Source organism: Rhinoraja longicauda, chromosome 18, assembly GCF_053455715.1.
Source record: "Rhinoraja longicauda isolate Sanriku21f chromosome 18, sRhiLon1.1, whole genome shotgun sequence".
NCBI classification, from domain to species: Eukaryota; Metazoa; Chordata; class Chondrichthyes; order Rajiformes; family Arhynchobatidae; genus Rhinoraja; species Rhinoraja longicauda.
The window spans coordinates 14,230,140-14,255,615 of record NC_135970.1 but is presented as its reverse complement, the minus strand read 5'-3'; the positions used below and the strand labels follow the sequence as shown (position 1 = coordinate 14,255,615).

Below are 25,476 nucleotides of genomic sequence, written 5' to 3'. Positions count from 1 at the left end.
TTATATTCACTGGAATTTAGTGGAGAGGGGATCTTATACGGTAGAAACATATAAAATTCTTAAAGGATTGGACAGGCTAGATGCAGGAAAAATGTTCGCCATGTTGAGGGAGTCCAGAACCAGGGGTCACAGTTTACGAATAACGGGTAGGCCATTTAGGACTGAGATGAGAAAAATACTTTTTCACCCAGAGAGTTGTGAATCTGTGGAATTCTCTGCCACAGAAGGCAGTGGAGGCCAATTCACTGGATGTATTCGAGAGCAAGATAGATATAACTCTTAGGGCTAATGGAATCAAGAGATATGGGGAGAAAGCAGGAACAGGGTACTGATTCTGGATGATCAGCATGATCGTACTGAATGGCGGTGCTGGCTCAAAGGGCCAAATGGCCCTCGCCTGCACATATTTTCTATGTTTCTATGTTTCTAAAATCATTTGGAGAAATATTCTGGGCTTACCTTTTGCCTAACCTCAGAGTATGAAGTCCCATACTTCTGTTCCAGGTATCTATAATCATAGTTTGGGAATGGAGAGGGCGCTGGGTAATTCCCAGACTTCCAGAGTTTCCACAGGTTCACTCCGACTATCACCAGGATAATCCCGACTCCAGATCCATAGATGCCTATTTCCCAGGTCGCTGGATTTCTGATCACTGTGGGAAGCAAAAGAAAACGTTGCTGCAGTTAATACTGGGGACAGAAAATGTGGTGTTGTCTCATCTAATTTACATCTAGTCTGAAGAAGTGTCTCGACCCGAAACATCACTTATTCCTTTTCTCCAGAGATGCTGCCTGACCTGCTGAGTTACTCCAGCATTTTGTGTCAAACTAGTTTACTATTGTAGTTTACCAAAGAAAGACACAAAATGGGGGAATAGCTCAGCAGGTCAGGCAACATCCCTGGAGAACATGGATAGGTGACGTTTAGTCTGAAGAAGGGTCCAGATCCGAAACGTCACCCATCCTTTTTCTCCAGACTTACTGCTGGACCTGGGTCTATCTTCCATATCGCATTTTGCCTCACACCTCATTCTGCAGCTCCCAGGCCTGTTATGAAAATGGAACACCTCCCCTCTGCCCCCAGTTCCTTATGCAGCGTGCCTGCTCTGAAATGTTAACTGTCTTCTCTCTCCACAGATGTTGCCAGACTGGCTGAGTTCTTCCAGCACTTGTTTCAGAACTCTTGATGAAATGCATTTAAACCCTGCTTTAAGAAAACACCTCACAGAGATGTATTTACGGGAAAGAGTGGCAGATGGCAAATAAAAGAGAAAGGAAGATAGAGAGCAGAAACAAGGAACTGCAGAACGCTGGTCTGCCAAGGAAAGGCACAAATTGCGGGGATAACTCAGCAGGTCAGGCAGCATCCCTGGAGAACATGGAGAGGTGACGTTTCGGTTCGGGACCTTCCTTCAAACTAAGTGATGTGAGTGTTGAGTAAATTACAAGGGTGATTATAGACAATAAAAAGAAGATAGAGACCATGAACGAGTTTTAGCAAGAACCTGATTCCAATGTGTTTAGGAGGAAAATTCTCTCTCTCACCCCGCACCCTGCATGACACACCAAACCGAAGTCAATCCCATTGTCTCATTCACTGAAACTCCAGAATACATTTTATATGGTTTGAACACATTGTTGAGGAAAGAATTTCCTCCTGAATTTCTTATAGGATTTATTCATGCAGTCCCTCGGTTAGGCCCCATTCCCACCCACCTTCTTTCCCCGGGTGAGGACATCCTCTCCAGGTATGTCTAATTCAATCCCTTTCCCACACGATTCATGGAGCTCAGGCTACGGAAAGCATATGCATTTGGCCGTCAAGAAGCTGGCAATTTAGGGAATTTGAGAAGCATCAGAGAAAATAAAGGACAGACTTGTTGTGACTACATTGTAGCAGCCAGCTTCTCGTCTATCTCAATTAGCTCCCAAGCTGCCACTTGCATAGACCGGTTCAGCGATAAGCGTAATAACTCGAACAACTAATAACAGAAATCCTCCCAGACGTTTAATAGATAGTCTTCTTTATTTGAAGGTGCAATAAACATATTGGCATATCTCTTGTCATCGACTGGTTATTAATTGCTAGGTAAAATTCCATATCTTACCACAGTCTATGCGATCGTTACGAATTGCCAGATATAACTTCGACACAGTTTGTATTAATCTTCTAGTTAATAAAACTTACAGGCGATTACATCATGGCTGATAAATCTCTTGGCGGAGCTTCTAGCTGACCCTCTGTCAGCACCTCCCAGCCCACACACTCTGCCAGCACGTACCCAATTGCCCGTACTCTGGCTACGCCCAGCCCCTACGTAAGCATTGCATTAACTCTATAGTGTCCAAACTACAGCAGAATACAAGGTAATAATATTAATAAGCAAAAATAACTAATAACTGCAAAATGGCTCCTACAACATAGAGGTGAATGGGGTTGCGCTGCGGGGAGCTGCCATGGACCCAAAGGGCCAAATGGCCTTCCTTGGCAATGGATTAAAATAAAGTGTGAGATTTCTTTACCCTCTTCAAGAACAATGTATGTCATGGTGTCAGACCTGTTTATGTGGTATTATTCCTCTCTGCCAGCTAATCAGACATTGCAGATCTCGTTTGTTATCTTGTTTATGACTGAACTTCAGCCAAAACGGTACACGATAGCATGACAATTTTAGGCCCACCTTACTCACCGTCGTCGGTAAAGCAAGTAGTTTTATTGAAATCGGTGTTATATTTTTAAAGTTATTCACATTTTAAAGTTTAAAACATATCTCCTAGGGAGGGAGGAGGGAGGGAGGGAGGGGGAGGAAAGTGGATAAGGGGGGTTGAGGGGGATGGAGAGGGGGAAGGGGAAATGGGGAGAGGAGGGGGAGGGTAGGAGGGGGAGGGGAGGGGAGGGAGGGGAGAGGGGGGTAGGAGAGGGTGCTGCACCAATACAGGAGAGGTTTGGGCAATACGGGTCCACTTGGTCTAGTTAAAACTAAAAACCTTTAATTGAACTAAATAATTAATCAGCTTTTAGAAGAGCAGTTCACATTTCCCCAGTCTGCAAGAATGTAATTTGCCAAAATAAATTTTTGCATTTATATTAATGTTAGACCTTTTTAAGATCACCCAGTGAAAACTGGGTCATTTCATAAATACATCTTGAAGAAGCCATACATTACTAACTTGCCATGAGGTGCTGCAGAATAAAGCCAACGATCTTATTCCAACTACTAATTGAATAAAGAATGATAAATACTGATGATGTGAACTTTGAGAATTACTTCATGGTTGATGAATGAATTTTAGTACAGATGAGGGTGCTAGAAGCAATAAAATGCCTTCCATGGACAACAAGATTATAAATGGAACAAGGCACAAAAGGATCAAGGGCATATGGGCGGCATATGGGCGGCACGGTAGCGCAGCGGTAGAGTTGCTGCTTTACAGCGAATGCAGCGCCGGAGACTCAGGTTCGATCCTGACTACGGGTGCTGCACTGTAAGGAGTTTGTGCGTTCTCCCCGTGACCTGCGTGGGTTTTCTCCGAGATCTTCGGTTTCTTCCCACACTCCAAAGACGTACAGGTATGTAGGTTAATTGGCTGGGTAAATGTGAAAAAAAAAAAATTGTCCCTAGTGTGTGTAGGATAGTGTTAATGTACGGGGATCGCTGGGCGGCACGGACTTGGAGGGCCGAAAAGGCCTGTTTCCGGCTGTATATATATGATATGATATATTCATACATTCATACAAAAATTGGCACCACACAGTGCAACGTTTGAAGCTCCTCTTAAATCTTCTAAGATCGTTTCCCTTTTTTAATCTATCTTTGATCGGACATGGCTGAACTTTACCTTGCACTAAACGTTATTCACGTTATTCCCTTTATCCTGTATCTGTACATTGTAGATGGTTCGATTGGAATCAGGTGTTGTCTTTCCACTGAGTGTTTTGTTTAGTTTAGTTTAGAGATACGACGTGAAAACAGGCCCTTCGGCCCACCAAGTCCGCGCCGACCAGCGATTCCCGCACATCAACACTACCCTACACCCACTAGGAACAATTTATACTTATACCAAGCCAATTAACCTACATACCTGTACGTCTTTGGCGTGTGGGAGGGAACCGAAGATCTTGGAGGAAACCCACGTGGTCACGGGGAGAACGTACAAACTCCATACAGACAGCATTCGCAGTCGGGATCGAACACGGGTCTCTGGCGCCGCAAGCGCTGTAAGGCAGCAACTCTACCGCTGCGCCACCGTGCCACAGGTTAGCACGCAACAAAATATGGTTTTCACTGTACCCAGGTACAAGTGAAAATAAACTCAACTTAAACTCAAACTCAACTGGATCCATTGCAGAGAAAGTCAACAAATTCAGTGCTGGAAGTCTCCAGTTAATCATCGATAAATCAAAGCAACTCCCAGAACTAATGATCTTTAATAATACTAATGTACTAACAAGCCACGTGCCATTTGTGGGACCTTAAGCGGCTGAAATGACAGAGATTTTGTTTCACTCTCCCCAGCATACTTCGAGCTAACATTCAATCATTCGAAAGCAAACTTTAAAAGCTTAGAGCAGCGGTCTCCAAACTATGGCCCGCGAGCCACATCCGGCCCGCAGTGAGCTCTTAGGCAGCGGGGACTGGCGGCAGAGGTTTATAAAACTCACACTTCTTTATTTTTTCCTACGGCTCGCAAAAATGTGCCAAATATATTATGTGGCCCTCATGCTGAAAAGTTTGGAGGCCCCTGGCTAAGAGCAAGGCTGCTGTTGCAATGGGAGATCAGAGACTGCTAAAGAAATACACAAATTGCTGGAGTAACCCAGTGGGTCAGGCAGCATCTCTGGAGAAAAAGGATAGGTGATATTATGGGTTTGGATCCTTCTTCAGACCCTTCTGCGACTGCTATGTTCTTTGTTTCGCTGAAACGTGGCCCACCCCTAGCTCACCTGACCCTGCTGCACAACCTAAGGGTTCCTCCATTTATTGTAGGACCGTGCGGAATCCTCAACTCAGGGAAAAGTCAGCGGTGAATGTTAACATGGACTACAAGCCAAAATCACAGGCAATCTCTGCCAATGAGCTCAATGCTTTTGCACCCATTTTGAAGAAGCAAACAACATTCCAGCAAGGCCCCATCCCTTGCTCAGTCTGTCCCGTACATCTCAGTGGTAGAAGCTAGGTCAGCTTACACATGGGTAAACTGTCAGAAAGCGGCCGGCCCAGATAGATTCTGAAATCATGCACCAATAAATGGACAAGAGTCTTTGCCAGCATCTTCTCCTAAGACCCACGCCATCGGGAAGAAGGTGTAGGAAGGTCTTAGAATACAGGCCTAACCAGCTTAATCTCTCCTCAGGTGCCATCTGCAGTGAATCGTTGCTGCACTTTCCACCTGACACCAATAACCATAAGAAGACAAATCTATATACAAAACTATACACAAAACTGCTGAGTTATCCAGCATTTTATGTCTTTCCTTGGTAAAGTTTGTTGTCTCTACAGTGCTGAGTTATTTGTGTTTTTTAATATGGGAATCGAGGAGGAAATAATGTTCTGAAATGCACCAGATGTGGTCCTACATAGGCCTTTACACGTACCTCACTGGTAATAGCCTGCCAACTGAGGCAGATCTATTTATTCCCACCATTTGCTTCAAGTATGACCCATTCTCAATTCTCGTCAATATATAACTCTCCGCTTTATAAAAGACCTAGTGGCCAGTCTTTTATGTGGAATCCTATCGAAAGTCTTCTGAAAATCCAGATGTCCAAACCCACTGGCTCCTCTTTGTCTATTTCACTAGTCATACACTGCTGTCGGCTTGACTGTAATGTTTAGTCTTTCCGCTGACTGGATAGCAAGCAACAAAAAGCTTTTCACTGTACCTTCATAAACTAAGCTAAAAAAAACACTAGTAGAAACATAGAAACATAGAAAATAGGTGCAGGAGTAGGCCATTCGGCCCTTCGAGCCTGCACCGCCAGTCAAAATGATCATGGCTGATCATCCAGCTCAGTAACCTGTACCTGCCTTCTCTCTATACCCCCTGATCCCTTTAGCCACAATGGCCACATCTAACTCCCTCTTAAATATAGCCAATGAACTGGCCTCAACTACCTTCTGTGGCAGAGAATTCCACAGACTCACCACTCTCTGTGTGAAGAAATGTTTTCTCATCTCGGTCCTAAAAGACTTCCCCCCTATCCTTAAGCTGTGACCCCTGGTTCTGGACTTCCCCAACATCGGGAACAATCTTCCCGCACCTAGCCTCTCCAACCCCTTAAGAATTTTATATGTTTCAATAAGATCCCCCCTCAGTCTTCTAAATTCCAGCGAGTATAAGCCCAGTCTATCCAGTCTTTCTTCATATGAAAGTCCTGCCATCCCAGGGATCAATCTGGTGAACCTTCTCTGTACTCCCTCTAAGGCTAGAATGTCTTTCCTCAGATTTGGAGACTAAAACTGTACACAATACTCCAGGTGTGGTCTCACCAAGGCCCTGTACAACTGCAGCAGAACCTCCCTGCTCCTATACTCAAATCCTCTTGCTATGAATGCTAACATACCATTCGCTACAAAAGTAAATACAAAACATGATATTTCTTTCACAAATCCATGCTGACTCTGCTCAATCCTCTTTTTTTTTTAAAGGTATTATTACACCATCTTTTATTAAAGATTCCAGCATTTTCCCAATTACTGACATTTGGCTAATGGACCCATCTTCTTTTAGTTTAGTTTAGTTTATTGTCACTTGTACCAAGATACACGGAAAAGCTTTTTTAGTTGCGTGCCATCCCATTAGTAGTAAGACCATACATGAGTACAATTGTGTATGTGAAACCTTGTATTCATTTCTCCAACTTCAAAGGTACAGAGTATCAGGAGAGGTATTAAAAGGTAGACACAAAATGCTGGAGTAACTCAGTGGAACAGGCAGCAACACTGGAGAGAAGGAATGGGTCAGCAGTGCCCACTTTGTGTTGTTGCCCAAAGCCACACTTCACACTCTCAGATCCACTGCCTGTTTCCTCATGCTTGGAATAGAGTATTAACTGATGAAGCTGTGATGCTTGTTTTTCTTCTAAGTGGACTCCACTACTTACCACTTGCGGGATGTTCTGCTGGATTTCCTTCCATGGTGAGTTGGCGGCTGTTGATTTTGCCTGCGAATAGGACACAAGACAATTTTAGAGTTCCACAGTAATCCAACTGTTGAGATCCTGTAAAAACCGTTGAAGTTAAAGCTTAGATGTATCTATCATGAATTGAAGTGCTGTTGTGATCGTGAATTCCCAGCCTGTATAGAATCATGGAGTCATAGAGTCACTAGGCACAATTTGCCCACACCGACCAATATGCCCTGTGGCCCATATCCCGCTAAACCTGTTTCTAGAGTCTTAAATAAAGTCTAACGGTTCTATGAATCCAGACCGTGATCTATACCGACTTTGGAAATAATAATAATATATTCCTTTATTTGTCCCACACTGGGGAAATTTACAAAGGGTGTGTTTTTGGCTTTGCCCATGTTTGTGCTTTCTTTCAATTGACACTGAGGTCCCAACTCAGTACGTTCTTCTTACCTTGTAGCAAAGGTGCTGTTCAACTGTCTGCTCCAATGTTCCTGGAGGCATAAAATCCTGCTGCTTGTTTCTGATGTCAGGCACCAATCGCAGGCCAGTTTCAGGAGGGCATATCTGCTGTGGAAAAGACAACAAGACTATTATTGTACTAACCATTACATAGAAAACTTCACGGGGCATCCCACAGGAAAAAGTCATCTTTAAAGTCAATGTGCTGCTGATTCCTCAGAAGAAAGTCAAAATGTGTGGGCTTTTGTAAGATTTAAGAAGTGCAGGTGGGACACACATTTCTCAGGGAAGGAGCAGACCTTCTCAATCATTTTTGACATCCAAATGGTCAGAGCAAAAGCCATCTGCGGTATTAGAGGTATAGGGTGGACACAGGCCCTTTGGCCCACCAAGCCCACGCCATCCAACTATCACCCAGCACACTAGTTCTATCCTACATTTTAGGGACAATTTACGGAAGCCAATTAACCTACAAACCCGCACGTCTTTGCAATGTGGGAGGAAGCTGGAGCACCCGGAGAAAACCCACGCAATCACAGGGAGAACGTGCAAACTCCGTACAGACAGCATCCGTAGTCAGGATTGAACCTCAATCTTTGGTGTGGTAAGGCAGCAACACCACCGCTGTGCCACTGTGCCGCCCGTGTGCTGCCTCAGTAGTGATCAGCTGGTGGGAGAATAGAGCATAGACGCAAAGTGCTGGAGTAACCTGTGGGTCATGCAACATCTCTGGAGAACATGGATAGGTGACATTGTGGGTTGGGCCTTTCTTCAGATTTAGAAAAAATATATCTATATACTAAAACTCTCGTTTGTTTGTTTATTTGTGATCGAACTACAGCCAAAACGGTACACGATAGCGTGACAATTTTAGACCCACATTACTCACCGTCATAGCTTTAATGGTAAAGCAAGTAGTTTTATTGAAATCGGTGTTATATTTTCTAAGTTATTCACATTTTAAAGTTTAAATTTATCTCCTATGGAGGGAGGGGGGAGGGAGGGAGGTGAGGGGGAGGGAGGAGGGAGGGAGGGAGGGGGATAAGGGGGATGGAGAGGGGGGAGGAGGGAGGGAGGGAGGGGGATAAGGGGGATGGAGAGGGGGAAGGGGAAGTGGGGAGAGGATGGGGAGGGGGAGGGGAGGGAGGGGGGTAGGAGAGGGTGCTGCACCAATGCAGGAAAGGTAGACCAATGAGGGAAAGGACATTACTAGACCACGTCTTAGGAAATGAAGCCAGTGAGTTGGAAGGGGCATCAATGGGGAAGCATTTCGACGATAGCGACCATAACTCCATATATTTCAAAGTAGATGTGCAAAATGATAGGGACAACGAAACATCTAGAAAGTAGAAACAAGAAACAAGGATGCTGGTTTACAAAAAAAAGGCACAAAGTGCTGGAGTAACTCAGCAGGTCAGACAGCATTTCTGGAAAACATGGATAGGTAATGTTTCGGGCTGTGACCCTTCTTCAGACTGATGATAGGGTGGGTGGGGGGAGGGGGGGAGGAGAAGAGAGCTGAAATCATCACTTCAGAACTTTGTGTCTTTTTTTATTTCCAGCATTCGCTGCTTTTACAACTTTGTCTACTGAAGTGCTTTTGCCAATTACATTTCTGATCTGAAAATGCATTCATATCTTTCTGTTTTGTCACAGTCCTCCTCATATGAACCTTGCCCACGATCTGCCATTGTCCATCCATGGAGCTGTTCAGTTTGGCAATGCAGATTTGACCCTCCCTGCCTTGTGTGGTGTTTATTTCACTGGCTTCAGCTACTCTACATTGATTTGCCGTCTCCTATTAAACAATGCTGATTGTGCATTGTTCAGTTACATTGTGCGAAGAATTTGCAATCAGTCACTTGCACAGTGCCCATTCGCACATTGTAACAACACTGTTAGTGCTTACTGAGAACAACGGAGAAGATAACACCGTTCGATTAATTTTTTGTAACTTTATCGGTGCCAGAAATGTGGTGACTGTTTGTGTACTGCCTAGGTGAGGTCTGCTGTGTGATTTTACCAGATTGTATGCAAAACAAAGAATTTTGCTGTACCTAGGTACATGTGATAATAAAGTATCTTCATCATCATCAATTCTGGTCTCAAGCTACTCAATGCCAATTTTCCATTTGGTGGTTATGTCTATTATGGACACACTGACTCACTCATCATTATCACTCTAAATAAGTTGAATAATTCATACAATGTTTAAGAATTGGAAATGGTTGAGAGCTTCAAGTTCCTAGATGTAAATATTACCAACAATCTGCCCTGGACCAACCTCATTAAAGCCTCGACCAAAAACCACACCAACGTCTATGTCCTCAGGAGACGACGGAAATTTGGCATGTCTCCAACAACTCTTACCAACTTCTACAGATGCACCGTGGAAACCATACACTCAGGCTGCAGGGTGAATCAGATCGCATCACAGCTTGTGTAGGAAGGAACTACAGTTGCTGGGTTACACCGAAGATAGACACAAAATGCTGGAGTAACTCAGCGGGACAGGCAGCATCTCTGGAGAAAAAGAATAGGTGACGCTTCGTGTCGAGACCTTTATTCAGACTGAGATTCAGGGAAACTAGAGGTATGAAAAGGTTCTGAAAAATGCAGAGCCAACACCAATGCCCAAAGAGCCCACAATGGTCCATCGTTGGCTGTGGAGGAGGTGATAACGAGGGGATACGAACAGTAAAACTAGCAGGACAACTAGGATGGGGGAGGGATGGAGAGAGAGGGAATGCAAGAGTTACTTGAAACTAGAGAAATCAGTATTCATGCCGCTGGGTTGTAAGCTGCCAAGCTTGGTTTGGGACCAGCTCTGCCTAAGACCACAAGAAATTGCAGAGAGTTGTGGATGTAGCCCGATGCACCACACAGAACAGACTCCCCACCATTGACTCTCGTGCATGTCACGCTGCCTCGGGAAAGCAGTCAACAATCAAATTGCTATCGAGGGCGTGCAGCGTAGGTTTACTAGGTTAATTCCCGGAATGGCGGGACTATCATATGTTGAAAGACTGGAGCGACTAGGCTGGTATACACTGGAATTTAGAAGGATGAGAGGAGAACTTATCGAAACGTATAAGATTATTAAGGGGTTGGACACGTTAGAGGCAGGAAACATGTTCCCAATGTTGGGGGAGTCCAGAACAAGGGGCCACAGTTTAAGAATAAGAGATAGGCCATTTAGAACTGAGATGAGGAAAAACTTTTTCAGTCAGAGAGTTGTGAATTTGTGGAATTCTCTGCCTCAGAAGGCAGTGGAGGCCAATTCTCTGAATGCATTCAAGAGAGAGCTAGATAGAGCTCTTAAGGATAGCAGAGTCAGGGGGTATGGGGAGAAGGCAGGAACGGGGTACTGATTGAGAATGATCAGCCATGATCTCATTGAATGGTGGTGCTGGCTCGAAGGGCCGAATGGCCTCCTCCTGCACCTATTGTCTATTGTCTATTGACCCTTTTCACCCTTGTTATTCCCTCTTCTCCCCAAATCCCACTGGGTAGAAGGCACAAAAGCTTGAATGCACGCACCAGCAGATTTAGGAAGAGCCTCTTCCCCTCTGTTGTCAGATTACTGAATGGTTCTCCCATCAGCTCGAGTGCAGTCCCAATCTTCCAACCTACCTCATTGCAGATATTGGACTTTTTCCTCTTGAACTGTAATGTTACAATACTGAAATCTATATTCTGCACTCAGGTACTTTGTGTACAGTGTGATTGTATTCATGAAGAGTATCTGATTTATCTGAATTTTGTTTCACTGTATCTTGGTACATGTGATAATAATAAACCAATTCTAACATCAAAATAAATACTGGAACGACTTTCTTAAAATATAGGCAATGCTTCTGGTCAGTGTCATGGCAAACTATTTTACTAAATAAGTCAAGAATTGTTGCACATCAATTTTCAACAACGGTCACAGGGAGAACGTGCAAACTCCACACAGATAGCACCTGCAGTCAGGATTGAACCAGCATCTCTGGCGTTGTGAGGCAGCAACTCTACTGTTTCCGTTCCTTTCCTCCTCATCTAAATCTATATATTACGAAAAGTCTCATCTTGTGTGTTTGCGCGTACCCAATATACAGCCAAAACGGTACACGATAGCGCAACAATTTTTGGCCCACCTTACTCACCATTGGCCTGCGGTTAAAATGGTTGTTATATTTTAAAAGTTATTAACTTTTTTAACTTAAAAAAATCACTTTTTAAACTTTAATAAATTTGATTGGCTCTACCACCTCCCCCCCCACATGGGGTCCGGTGCGCCCAGATTGGCTCCTGCCGCTCCCCCCCAGGTGGGGTCTGGCGTGTTCTGATTGGCTCCTGCCGCTCCCCCCCAGGTGGGGTCTGGCGTGTCCTGATTGGCTCCTGCCGCTCCCCCCCCCAGGTGGGGTCTGGCGTGTCCTGATTGGCTCCTGCCGCTCCCCCCCAGGTGGGGTCTGGCGTGTCCTGATTGGCTCCTGCCGCTCCCCCCCACGTGTGGTCGATTGATTGGCTCCCACCTGCCGCTCAACGCCCGATTGGTCGCTGTTCCGGGTCCCACGTGGGGGGAGGGGGGGCGCCGCCGTTGCCCTCGAGCTGCCGCTGCAGGAGAGGCTTCCACCCAATGGGTCCACCGGTCGCTCTGGACGCCGCGATGACCGTCCGAGGTGAGTGGCTCCTCTCCCCTTTCCTCTCCCCCTCACCTGGCCCCAGGCCCGGGGCAGACTCCCTGGCCGGCAAGGGGTCCACAGGTCATCAGTTGGGGGAGGGTTGTCGGGCCCGCAGGAGAGGCTTGGTCGGAGTGTTGCTGGGCCCGCAGGAGGGGTTTGGATCCAACGGAGGTTGCCGGGCCTGCAGGAGAGGTTTGGACTCAACGGGGGTTGCCAGTTGCCAGGCCAGCAAGAGAGGCTTGTACAGAGTGTTGCCAGGCCCGCAGGAGGGGTTTGGACCCAATGGGGGTTGCCAGTTGCCGGGCTAGCAGGAGAGGTTAGGGCCCAACAGGTCCACGCCCGGCTGGTGCTCCTTAAAGTCAAGTCAAGTCAAGTCAATTTTATTTGTATAGCACATTTAAAAACAACCCACGTTGACCAAAGTGCTGTACATCTGTTTAGGTACTAAGGAAAAAAAATGAAACATACAGTAGCACACAAACATAACAGCACATACAAAACAGTTCACAGCGCCTCCTCAATGGGCCTCAAACGCTAGGGAGTAGAAATAGATTTTGAGCCTGGACTTAAAGGAGTCGATGGAGGGGGCAGTTCTGATGGGGAGAGGGATGCTGTTCCACAGTCTAGGAGCTGCAACCGCAAAAGCGCTGTCACCCCTGAGCTTAAGCCTAGACCGCGGGATAGTGAGTAGCCCCAAGTCGGCCGACCTGAGGGACCTGGAGTTAGAGAGGTGGGTTATCTCCAGGCTGTATCTTTAATCAATAAATTCAGGTTTGGCCCCACTCTCCCAGAAAAGATGATTTGCTTAATAATGTTGTGTGCGCTTACATGTTTGTGATAATTATATTTCAGATGATGGTTGGGTTGAGTATGAGCTTCACTTGGTTTGAGCTGAGAAACAATTAGGCTCATGTTGGCTTCAGACTGACTTTGGATTTAGATTCAGATTTTAGTTTAATATTTGAACACCTCACTGTTCAGAATCATCATGGATATAATCGTTAGCAGATCATTTCCGTTGCCCGTTATACTTGTGTATGGCTTAATTGTATTCATGTATAGTATTATCTAACTTCATTGGAATGCATGCAAACCAAAGCTTTTCACTGCACCTCAGCATACATGGCAATCATAAACTAATACCAATTGTAGTTAATGAAAATAAAGATGATGGTGCATTATCAACTGGTTATGGCAACAGAGACCAATTCCACCCTTCAGGAACTTGCAAAGAAATGATGGGATTAGTCTAGAATTGATGGGATTTGTTCATTTAAAAAGCGTTAACTGCTTGGGCATGGGTCTGCTGGACACAGTGTCAAAGAACAGTTTGTGAAGTTACAACTGATAAGAACCTAGACAGTACTGTGAACAATAACCCTTCAATGGTATGTACATAAGGTATTACATACATCATAAATAAGGAAGTCTGCTTTTCAGCAGTATGTTCTGTGTGAAAGTTGTTAGTGGAATATTCAGTGTCTCTTGTCTGCTAGTTATGTTCAGTCGTCAGTCTTTTGGTTGTAGTTTTTTATTTTGTTAGTTACGTTCAGTTTTAGTTAAGGTCTGCCGATATTGTAATGTTTTACTCTGATGCCATACGACTACGACTGACCTACGACTGGACTCAGCAAATCATTTAGAATTCAGTGATCTTACAAACGCCCACTAAATTTCACAGCATCAAAGGAGGCCATTCAGCCCAACATAACTGTGCCAACACTTGGAAGGAACAACTTAATTAGTTGTCTTACTGCAATGGGATGCTCCAAAATTTGACATTCAAACAAAATGAAATGACTTGGAAGGATATAGTGACACCATTACAATTTAGAATTAATAACAAAATATAACAGAAAAGGTTGGAAACATTCAGCAAGCCAGGCAGCATGTGTGGAAAGAGTCAACTTTTCAGTCCTAAATCTTTTCATCAGTAGAGTCTTGGACTTTAGACTTTAGAGAGGAAACAGGTCCTTCGTCCCACTGAGTCCGCACCAGCCAGCGATCACCCCATACATTAGCACTATCCTACACACTGCGGACAATTTTCATTTTTTACCGAAACCATTTAACCTACACGTCTTTGGAAAGTGGGAAGAAATCGGTGTGCCCGGAGAAAACCCACGCGGTCACAGGGAGAACGTATAAACTTCATACAGACAGCACCCATAGTCAGTATCGAACCCAGGTCACCACCGTGCTGCTCTGAACGTATTCACCGTATTACCTTCCACTGATGCTCCCTGACTTACTGAGGGTTTTATTTCAGATTTCCAGCATCTTCACTTAAAAAAAAATTTTCATTTACATTTATTAGATGGCTTTGCTAGATGCAAGATGTACACTGAATTGTTCACTAGGCATTTGTACCACTTTTGAAGGTATAAAATATTCAATCCTCCAGACATTTAAGTCCATGTTATTTGTATTTCCAAGGACTTTTTCTTTCCAACATTTCATTAATCAAATGAATTACAATCAAACAGTACATTATGATAATGATTATTTGAAAAGAATTTCAAGCTAGCTTTGAATCTATTCATGCAAACATACATTAATATTAAAAGTAAATAACAAGTATTATAGGGCAGCACGGTGGTGCAGCGGTAGAGTTGCTGCCTTACAGCGAGCGGCGCTAGAGAGCCGGGTTCGATCCCAGCTACGGGTGCTGTCTGTGTGGAGTTTGTATGCTCTCCCCGTGACAGCTTGGGTTTTTCCGAGGTCTTCGGTTTCCTCTCACACTCCAAAGACGTACAGGTTTGTAGGTTCGTTTTCTTGGTATCAGTGCGTATTGTACCCTAGTGTGTGTTAATGTGCGGGGATTGCTGGGCGGTGCAGACTTGGTGGGCAAAGGGCCTGCTTCCACGCTGTATATCAGAAAAAAATTATTGGAGTAAAAGATTTGGTCGGATTATTGCTTCAATTTACTTTGTTCCAAATTCATCACCACAGCAGCTGCGTCTGAATTCAAAGCTCTGATTAATGGGAAACACCACTGTGACCTTATTCTCTGCCAGTCGTGCGTTTTAACCCAGCTGGCAAATCTGGTACCTTGGCACAGGCCAAGCGGAAACCTCATGCCAAGTTTCTGCTGACTAGTTCCTGTCCCTGTCACTGGAATTAATAACATGAACATGATCAACATATCTCTGGAGAATATCTGGAGAATATCACCCAATAGGTGCCATCTGCTGAAAACAGATCCTCCGGCCCACCGAATCCACTCTGACCAGCGATCCCCACACAGCAGGCAGTGAAGATAGCTAATGGCATGTTGGCCTTCATAACGAGAGGATTTGAGTATAGGAGTAAAGAGGTTCTTCTGCAGTTGTATTGGGCTCTGGTGAGACCACATCTGGAGTATTGTGTACAGTTTTGGTCTCCTAATTTGAAGAAGGACATCCTTGTAATTGAGGTAGTGCAGCGTAGGTTCACGAGATTGATACCTGGGATGGCGGGACTGTCATATGAGGAAAGATTGAAAAGACTAGGCTTGTATTCACTGGAGTTTAGAAGGATGAGAGGGGATCTTATAGAGACATATAAAATGATAAAAGGACTGGACAAGCTAGATGCAGGAAAAATGTTCCCAATGTTGGGGGAGTCCAGAATCAGGGGACACAGTCTTAGAATAAAGGGGAGGCCATTTAAAACTGAGGTGAGAAGGAACTTTTTCACCCAAAGAGTTGTGAATTTGTGGAATTCTCTGCCACAGAGGGCAATGGAGGCCAAATCACTGGATGAATTTAAGAGAGAGTTAGATAGTGCTCTGGGGGCTAGTGGAATCAAGGGATATGGGGAGAAGTTGGGCACAGGTTACAGATTGTGGATGATCAGCCATGATCACAATGAATGGCAGTGCTGGCTCGAAGGGCCGAATGGCCTCCTCCTGCATCTATTTTCTATGTTTCTATTTTCTGTGTTTCTATTAACACTATCCTACACACACTAGGGACAATTTATACTTATACCAAGCCGATGAACCTGCAAACCTGAAAGTCTTTGGAGTATGGGAGCAAACCAAAGATCTCAGAGAAAACCCAGGTGGTCATGGTGAGAAGGTACAAACTCTGTCCAGGCAGCACCCATAGTTGGGATCGAACCCAGGTCTCCAGCGCTGCAAGCGCTGTAAGACAGCAACTCTACCACCGTGCAGCCCAGTGGGATAAAATTGAACCAGTGTGAATGGGTGACCGATGGTCGGCGTGGACTTGGTTGGCCGAAGGCCTTGCTTCCATGCTTTATAACTGCAACATGTTCCAAGCTAAACTAAACTAAACTAAAAATTAAGATGTCGCAAGCTCCACTTCTTTCACTTCTTTATCTTTGGTTCAGAATTTACGTTTCTTTTGACAATACGTTTGTGCTTGTCAAGGTTAGTTCTGTGAAATGGAACTCAGTTTTATTGGAGACAACTGCAGTCAGATGGAAACACTCCCAGAGCAAATTAATAATGACTTGTTATAGATTAAAGGTTCCTCACCAACAGTGTAAACAGCACAGTGGATTTCTCCCATTTTCAGAGGTACTGTGAAACTTTTTATTCTATCATGTTGATAACTTCCCCCTTTGCATCAGTATAGTTTAGAGATATAGCATGGAAACAGGCCCTTCGGCCCATGGAGTCCACGCCGAACATCGATCACCAGTTCACATTAGTTTCATGTTATCTGCTGCACACTAGGAGCAATTTACAAAGGCCAATTGACCTACAACCTGCACATCTTTGGAATGTGGGAGGAAACCAGAGCACCCGGAGCAAACCCATGTGGTCACGGGGAGAACGTACAAACTCTGCACAAACAGCACCCGTAGTCAGGATCGAACCCAGGTCGCTGGCACTGTGAGGCAGCAGCTCTACCCCATCTTGATCTGAACGCAGTCAAATCAATGGGAATGATTGCATTTCTCACACCCGTCACTTTAATGTTTACTCGCATTACGATTTCCAAGTCAGTATCAAGAGCACACAGTTGAGTGGAAGATACGTTCGTGATCATCCGCACAAACATCTTATGTAGCAGAAGGGAGACTTTCATCTCCCCACTCTGAAACATACTGGCTGACATGCATTCAAGAAAAAAGACCCTTTAAACCTTACCCTGCAGCTTGCATGCTGCATGATCTCACAGTTACGTCTCCAAAGACGTACAGGTATATCATATATCATATCATATATATACAGCCGGAAACAGGCCTTTTCGGCCCTCCAAGTCCGTGCCGCCCAGTGATCCCCGTACATTAACACTATCCTACACCCACTAGGGACAATTTTTACATTTTACCCAGCCAATTAACCTACATACCTGTACGTCTATGTAGGTTAATTGACTGGGTAAATATAAAAATTGTCCCTAGTGTGTGTAGGATAGTGTTAATGTGCGGGGATCGCTGGGCGGCGCGGACTTGGTGGGCCGAAAAGGCCTGTTTCCGCGCTGTATCTGAAATATGAAAAATAATATGAAATATAGTTACAAAAAACAAGATTCTACAACATAGACAAAAGACCATTTTTTGGCCAAAAGACCATGTAGCAACAAAACAGTATGTAAAAAAAATTCTAATATGTGTCAAAGCTTGAAAAAAAAAATTCCAATCGACTCACTTTTTAACTAATTACATGGAGAGGATTTAACAAAAATATATAGCCTATTTTAACATCATGTGCATTATGATAAATTAAATCAGAGCTTCTGCTGAGATTGAACTGATTTGTATATCAGTTGAATTTCCTGTGGTTTGAAGCCCTTTTTGAAGAAAAATAGTTTCCATGAAAAATAGTTTCCTTCCTTTCCTTTCACTTTGTTGTCTGAAATGTTTTGCATCGTTTCCTCTGGCTTTGGTTTGTACATATTAGAACGAAAGAAAAATCTCAAAAAGACTAGGAGTTGTAACAAACATAGCTGCTCATTCCAATGGTTCTTTCAAACAGATTCCAAAAATGTCACCAAAGTTACAACCCAGAGCTGTCAAACCACCTGACATGAATCTGAAAGAGATTTCATGCTTAAAGCTGCCACTACCCTTTTCCAACTATATACTGCCTTGATACTCACCTTCAGTTCTTCAACTCCCTCCCCCAACCGCCAACCTCTTACTTTCAGTCGGAGGAAGGGTCCCGAACTGAAACATCACCCATCCTTTTTCTCCAGAGATGCTGCCTGACCTGCAGAGTTACCACAGCACTTTCTGTCTATCCTTGGTATAAACCAGCATCTGCAGTTCCATGTTTCTGCATTTCTGCGTTTCTGCACCAAAACAAATTAAAAGGATTATCAATTGTTTTCAGGTTAGTTACAGACAGATTTGTACTGGTTGTTGCTTTGATTCCTTCAGTGTTTGGGGCTTTCAGTATTTCTTTCAAGTTTAAATCTCCGTGGTGTGGTGAGCCAATTGCTGAGATACAGGTCTTGACTTCCAGGTTTCAGAGCAAATCAGACCATGGGTGTAATAGTAGGATTCCCATCAGGTATAACTAGAATATAACTATAATATATAATATAACTAGAATAAATAGCGGGCGAGTGTATGGACCTGCTTCCGCAGTCCGCCAAGTCTTCGGGTCCTCCCGGCAGGTTCCCCGTTCTGCGGCCACAGCACTTCATGAAGGCCTCTGCTGCACGGCACCTTGGGAAGGCCTCTCTGCACTAATTGGGGCTGGTACAAATCGAAGGTATTTATTCACAAAATGCTGGAGTAACTCAGCAGGTCAGGCAGCATCTCAGGAGAAAAGGAATGGGTGACGTTTCGGGTCGAGACCCTTCTTCAGTCTGAAGAAGGGTCTCGACCCGAAACGTCACCCATTCTTTCTCTCCTGAGATGCTGCCTGACCTGCTGAGTTACTCCAGCATTTTGTATATATATATATATATATGTATGTGTATTTGTGTATATATACACACATTGACTTTTTTTTCTCTCGTTTATTATATTATTTACAGTGTACCATGTTTACATATTTTGTTGTGCTGCTGCAAGTAAGAAATTCATTGTTCTTTCTGGGACATATGACAATAAAACACTCTTGACTCTTTCTGGGTGAAAAAGTTTTTCCTCATCTCAGTCCTAAATGGACTACATACCCCTTATTCTTAAACTGTCAGCCCTGGTTCTGGACTCCCCCAACATCGGGAACATTTTTCTTGCATTTAGCCTGTCCAATCTCTTAAGAATGTTGTATGGTTCTGTAAGATCCCCTCTCATCCTTCTAGATTCCAGTGAATTTAAGCCCAGTCGATCCATTCTTTCTTCATATGGGTTTTCTCCGGGTGCTTCGGTTTCCTCCCACACTCCAAAGATGTGCAGGTTTGTAGGTTAATTTGAAGGTAAATTGTCTCCAGTGTGTAGGATAGAACGAGTGTGAGGGTGATCGCTATTCGGCGCAGACCTGGTTCAAACTCTGAACTTAGTGTGAAAATATGAAATCTTCAGTCTGAAGAAGTTGCCCCGACCCAAAGCATCACCCATCCATATTCCCCAGAAAAGCTGCCTGACCCACTGAGTTACTCCAGTATGTTGCATCTTTTTTATGTAAAGTAGCATCTGCAGCTCCTTGTTTCTAAGGTTAGTAGGTTAAACGAGCCACTGTAATTTGCCGCCAATATATCAGCAAGTGTTAGAAATTGATGAAAATGTGTGGGGAGAATTTTTTAAATGGGATTAGTGTAGGAACAGTGTAAATAGGTGGTTGATGGTCGGCTTAGACTTGCTGCCTGTTTCCATGGTATAATTCTCTGTGACTATGAATAACATAAAGGTCCTGCTCAATAAACAACAGAGTTCGCTTCAATAATTAGATTTCTGACTGATTGAGGAGTCAGATGGTGAGGGTATACATGGGGGGATGGGAGGGCAGAGCGAATGAAGCAATTTCACAGTTCACATGCTGTGAGGATCTCCAGTTTACCAGTACGTAGGTGTTTAATCTTGCTCTCCACTGCTTTACAAAACACATTCAGCGCAAGACTGTTCTCCCAAGAGATGAAAGAAACTGCAGGGTTTTCTTCTATAAATTACCCTATTTTGCTGACCAGTCTCGCTGTCTGTTTTTGGAGGTTCATCTACATTGCAAACCTAATTCACTCATTCTCCACCCACTTATCTGCTGCATTTGAATTGATTAAATATAACAGTAGAAAATCTTTAATGCAGTGGTAACTGAGTGGGAGGATAACGGATTCCTTTGATCAGATTAGCACATCCACACTTTCTCGTTTGCAAGCTTATTTTTTTATTGCTTGGGATTCTTTTATTAACCTGCAGAATAAAACTGAAATATATAAAATCCATCTGTTCATCCACACTCTGCAGAAACTTCGAAACGCAATAGAGCAAAAGCAAAAAAAAGACAAGGGAATATGCAGTCACCAACGGTTGTTCACCATCCTTTAGAGAAGTTCAGAGAGTGGATGAAGAACAAAGTGTCACAGAGCAGATGCTGGAAGCAACACCTCAACATTTGCGTGAAGCTAGTTTGTTGATCACAGCAAAGTTAGAGCGTCGGAACCTCACAAGGAATACATAAGTAGGGCATATTTTCCTCTATACAGTAAAGAGCCATCAGGAACATGGCACAGTTCCAAAGTCAGTAACCCTTTCCTTGCTAAAGAAGCAACATTCCTTGAGGAAAGCACAAAGTGCTGGAGGAACTCAGTGGGTCAGGCAGCATCTGTGGAGGGAATGTCCAAAATTTCCTCAGAAATGCTTTGGAAGGAACTGCAGATGCTGGTTTACATCGAAGATAGACACGAAAAGTTGGAGTAATTCAGCGGATCAGGCGGCATCTCAGGAGAAAAGGACTAGGCGATGTTTAAGGGTCGAGACCCTTCTTTGGACTGAAATGCCGGGACGAGGGAAGCTAGGGATATGATTTCCTCAAAAATGTTGTCTATTTATTTCTCAACAGATGCTGCCCGTCCTGCTGAGTTCCTCCAGCACTTTGTGTTCTGCTCAAGATTTCAGCATTTGCAGTTCCTTCTGTCTTCATTTCTTTATTCATTATTCTTCTATTGACATATCAATCTCATGCGACCACACCTCAAATGCTGCATCCTGCAAATTGAATGGTTCCCTGGTGAATAAGTAGAAAGGAAATAACCTACCCGGCAAGCATGGAAATAAAACAACCCCCTATACAGGGCAGAAGAGCAGGCTAGGACTCCTTGGAATGTAGGAGGTATAGGGGTGTACAAAAGCTTCAGAGGAACAGATCAGGTAAAGGCACAGAGTCCCTTGCCCAGTGTCAGGGAATGGAGAACCAGAGGACACAGATTTAAGGTGAGGGGGGAAAGATTTAATAGGAACCTGAGGGGTATTTTATTCACACAAATGGTGGTGGGTGTTTGGAACGAGCTGCCGGAGGAGGTAGATGAGGCAGGAATGATTGCAACATTTTAAAAACATTTAGACAAGTACACGGATAGGATAGGTTTAGCGGGATATGGACAAAACTGCAGGCAGGTATTGGTTCACAAAATGCTGGAGTAACTCAGCAGGTCAGGCAGCATCTCAGGAGAGAAGGACTGGGTGACGTTTCGGGTCGAGACCCTTCTTCAGTCAGATGCTGGTACAAATCAAAGGTATTTATTCACAAAATGCTGGAGTAACTCAGCAGGTCAGGCAGCATCTCAGGAGAGAAGGACTGGGTGACGTTTCGGGTCGAGACCCTTCTTCAGTCTGAAGAAGGGTCTTGACCCGAAACGTCACCCATTCCTTCTCTCCTGAGATGCTGCCTGACCTGCTGAGTTACTCCAGCATTTTGTGAATAAATACCTTCGATTTGTACCAGCATCTGCAGTTATTTTCTTATACATACTGCATTGGTTGGTGTGGGCAAGTTGGGAGGAAGGGCCTGTTTCCACTCTGGATGGCTCTATGACTCTCTGACTCTAAATGTGAGAACGAATGGGTGACGTTTCGGGTCGAGACCCTTCTTCAGACTCGACCCGAAACGTCACCCATTCCTTCTGTCCCGAGATGCTGCCTGACCTGCTGAGTTACTCCAGCATTTTGTGAATAAATACCTTCAATTTGTACCAGCATCTGCAGTTATTTTCTTATATTGAATGTGAGAACCGTCAACAGTGGTAGGCTTTCCATAAATTCAATCATGTAGCACACAAAAACATTTTGCTTTGTGAATGAATTTTTGGGCCACTCTGTACAAGACGTGTGCAGTGTGCAGTGAGGCAATGTAGCTGCAGTAATGCTCTAGGGTTTTAATACATGAGCAAACTGCCAGCTTTGAAACAGAAAATTGTTCAGATATGTGTCTTCCTGAGGCATAGAACAATTCTGGTATTTACCAGACACAAATTAGGCTGAAACCTCTAAACTGCACATATAAATTAGATTAACTAATGTAACCGTAGATTCTCATGTAACTGCGTAGTTAATGGAAAATTATACACTAATTATTTACTTTGCCAAGTCTAAATTTGGCTCAATTGCTTTCTGAGCAGTGACATTCTTCGAGAAGTTGACATTTCTTTAAAGGTGGCTGCATTTATTAGGCCAGTTATACAACACCTTTCCATTGGTGTCTAGTGCTTCATGCTTCATGCCAATGTACCATTTTGTTGCATAACTCAAGTGTGAAATAAGACAGATTGAAGTGTGAGAACACCTCCGCCTATCAGTCTCACACCATTGCGGCTTTTTACAACATGCAGTCTCTGCTCCCAAGTAAACTTCCAAAACCTCCCAGATGGTTCCATTGATTTGGAGTTTGGAAAAGTATGGAATTTCCATCTGATGCAAAGTTCAGTTTAGAGATACAGCGTGGAACCAGGCCCTTCGGCCCACCAGATCCATGCCGACCATCGATCACCCATACACTGGTTCTATGTTATCCCACTCTCGCATTCCTCACATTAGGATCAACTTAGAGAAGCAAAATTAACTTACAAGCCTGCACGTCTTTGGAATGTGGGAGAAAACCAATGGGGTCACAGGTAGAACGTACAAACTCAGCACAGACAGCAACCTTAGTCAGGATCAAACCCGGATCTCTGGCGCTGTGAGGCAGCAACTCTACCTCATCGCATCGCTATTAAACAGATCGTTGTAACCCAAGTGAACTTGGCCAAAACAGTGTAAAAGATTGTGCAGTACTAATTAGAAGGAAGTACATTTAAAATCTTAGTATTTCTTGTTATCTTCTATAATGGTTTACCATTGTTAGATTACACTGGTCCAACTGAAGGTCAACTTATCAACATCGTGCTGGGTCCATGCATTCCTGCCCAGCCTTCCGCTTCATACCCGTCTTACAATGGATTTCATCCGAAGTCTTTAGCCTGCATCCTCACTATCTAGATAGGACTGAAGACTGAAGATACAGGCTGAAGACCTGTGCTCACAAACTTAAATGTTTAGGTTTATTATTGCCACGTTTATCGAGGTACAATAAAAAGCTTTGTTTTTTTTGGTGTTTTTTTTGTTGTTGTTGTTTATTATGCGTTTTATGAAATACTATGTTAACATATCCGTTGTGCTGGCTGAAAAGTTACCTGTCCATTCTCTCCCCAATGGTAATGCATGGACCACTGAGTTCCCCCAACATAGTCATAGAGTCATACAGCATGGAAACAGGCCCTTCAACTTGCTCACACCGACCAACATGTTCCATCTACATTAGTCCCACCTGCCTGTCTTTGGTCCATATCCTTCTACACCTGTCCTATCCATGTACCTGTCTAAATGTTTCTTAAATGTTGTGATAGTAACTGGCTCAATTACATCCTCCGGCAGCTCATTCCATATACCCACCACCCCTTTGTGTGAAAAGGTTACCCCTCAGATTCCTATTAAATCTTCCCCTCCTCACCTTAAATCTGTGTTCTCTGCTTCTTGAATCCCCTACTCTGGGCAAGAGACTCTGTGCATCTACCCAATCTATTCCTCTCATAATTTTGTCCACCTCCATAAGATCACCCCTTATCCTCCTGTGCTCCAAGGGATAGAATCCTAGCCTGCTCAACCTCTCCCGAGAGTCTTGGCAACATCCTCGTGAATCCTCTCTGCACTTTTTCCAGCTTGATAACATTTTTCCTATAACATGGTGCCCTGGACTGAAGACAATAGTCTAATGTGGCCTCACCAAAGTCTCATACAACTGCAACACGAGCTCCCAACTTCTATACTCAATACTCTGACTGATGAAGGCCAACATGCCTAAAGCCTTTTTGACCACCCGATCCACCTGTAATGCCACCACATGTTGTGTTTTGCATGGAAATAATAATTGTTAATTGCAACTGTTCGGGATTGCGTTGATAAATGCGATTATTTTCTCAGTGCACATGCATTAATAAATGCCTTTTTACCATGTACAACCATATAGTTAATTCATGGAGAACCTGATTAGTAAATGTCAGTAAATCAATAAGACATTTCCGCATGATTTGTTGAAGTTGGTTTCATTGATTTGCAAATCAGGTTGCTCAGAGAAAGAGAGGTATTCATTCATTCTGTAAGATAGTTTACCTGCGTTCTCTCCTTTTATAAAGGTACTCTAATCTACATCATGGTGGCTGTTAAAAAGCGTTAACAAAGTGACCAAATTCAGTCCAGCAAGGAGATTGAGAACCTCATGACCTCATGTCAAGATAACAACTATCTCTCAATGTCAGCAAGACAAAGGAGATAGTGATCGACTTCAGGAAGCGAAGCGGTACACATACCCTGGTATACATTGACAGCATCAAAGTGGGGATGGTTGAAAGCTTCACATTCCTAGGCGTAAATTTAACCGGCAACTTGTCCTGGACTAGCTATATCGAAGCAATGACCAAGAAAGCACACCAATGCCTCTACTTCTTTAGGAAGCTTAGGAAGTTCGGCATGTCCCCACCAATTCTCACCAACTTCTACAGATGCGCCGTAGAAAGCATTAGACCAGGATGCATCTCTGCATGGTTTGGGAACTGCTCCATCCAAGACCGCAAGAAATTGCATAGGTTGTGGACGCAACCCAGACCATCACACAAATCAGCCTATCTTCCATTGACTCCATCTAAACCACGCTGCCTCAGTAAGGCCACCAGCATAATCAAGGATCAGTCTCACCCCAGTCACTGCCTCTTCTCCCCTCACCCATCAGGCAAGAAGTACAGAAGTGTGAAAACGCACACCTCCAAATTCAGGGACAGTTTTTTCCCAGCTGTTATCAGGAACTGAACCATCCTATCAACAACTAGTGGTCCTGAGCTACAA

The 25,476-nt window shown here is 44.0% G+C and overlaps 1 protein-coding gene across 5 annotated transcripts in view; it reads right to left on the bottom strand.

Moving 5' to 3' along the window:
• Nucleotides 1–25,476, bottom strand: part of syt12 (synaptotagmin XII) — a 177,009-nt gene that overhangs the window by 49,181 nt on the left and 102,352 nt on the right. For 3 of the 5 annotated variants that reach the window (XM_078415134.1, XM_078415135.1, XM_078415132.1), the window contains exons 2-4: nucleotides 7,586–7,702; nucleotides 7,106–7,165; nucleotides 460–653 (exon numbers count right to left, since the gene is read on the bottom strand). In XM_078415134.1, the coding sequence (XP_078271260.1) occupies nucleotides 460–653; nucleotides 7,106–7,139 (228 nt within the window). In that variant the 5' untranslated portion in view covers nucleotides 7,140–7,165; nucleotides 7,586–7,702. The remainder of the gene's footprint in view (nucleotides 1–459; nucleotides 654–7,105; nucleotides 7,166–7,585; nucleotides 7,703–25,476) is intronic. The other 2 variants (XM_078415136.1, XM_078415137.1) reach the window with 1 other exon arrangement.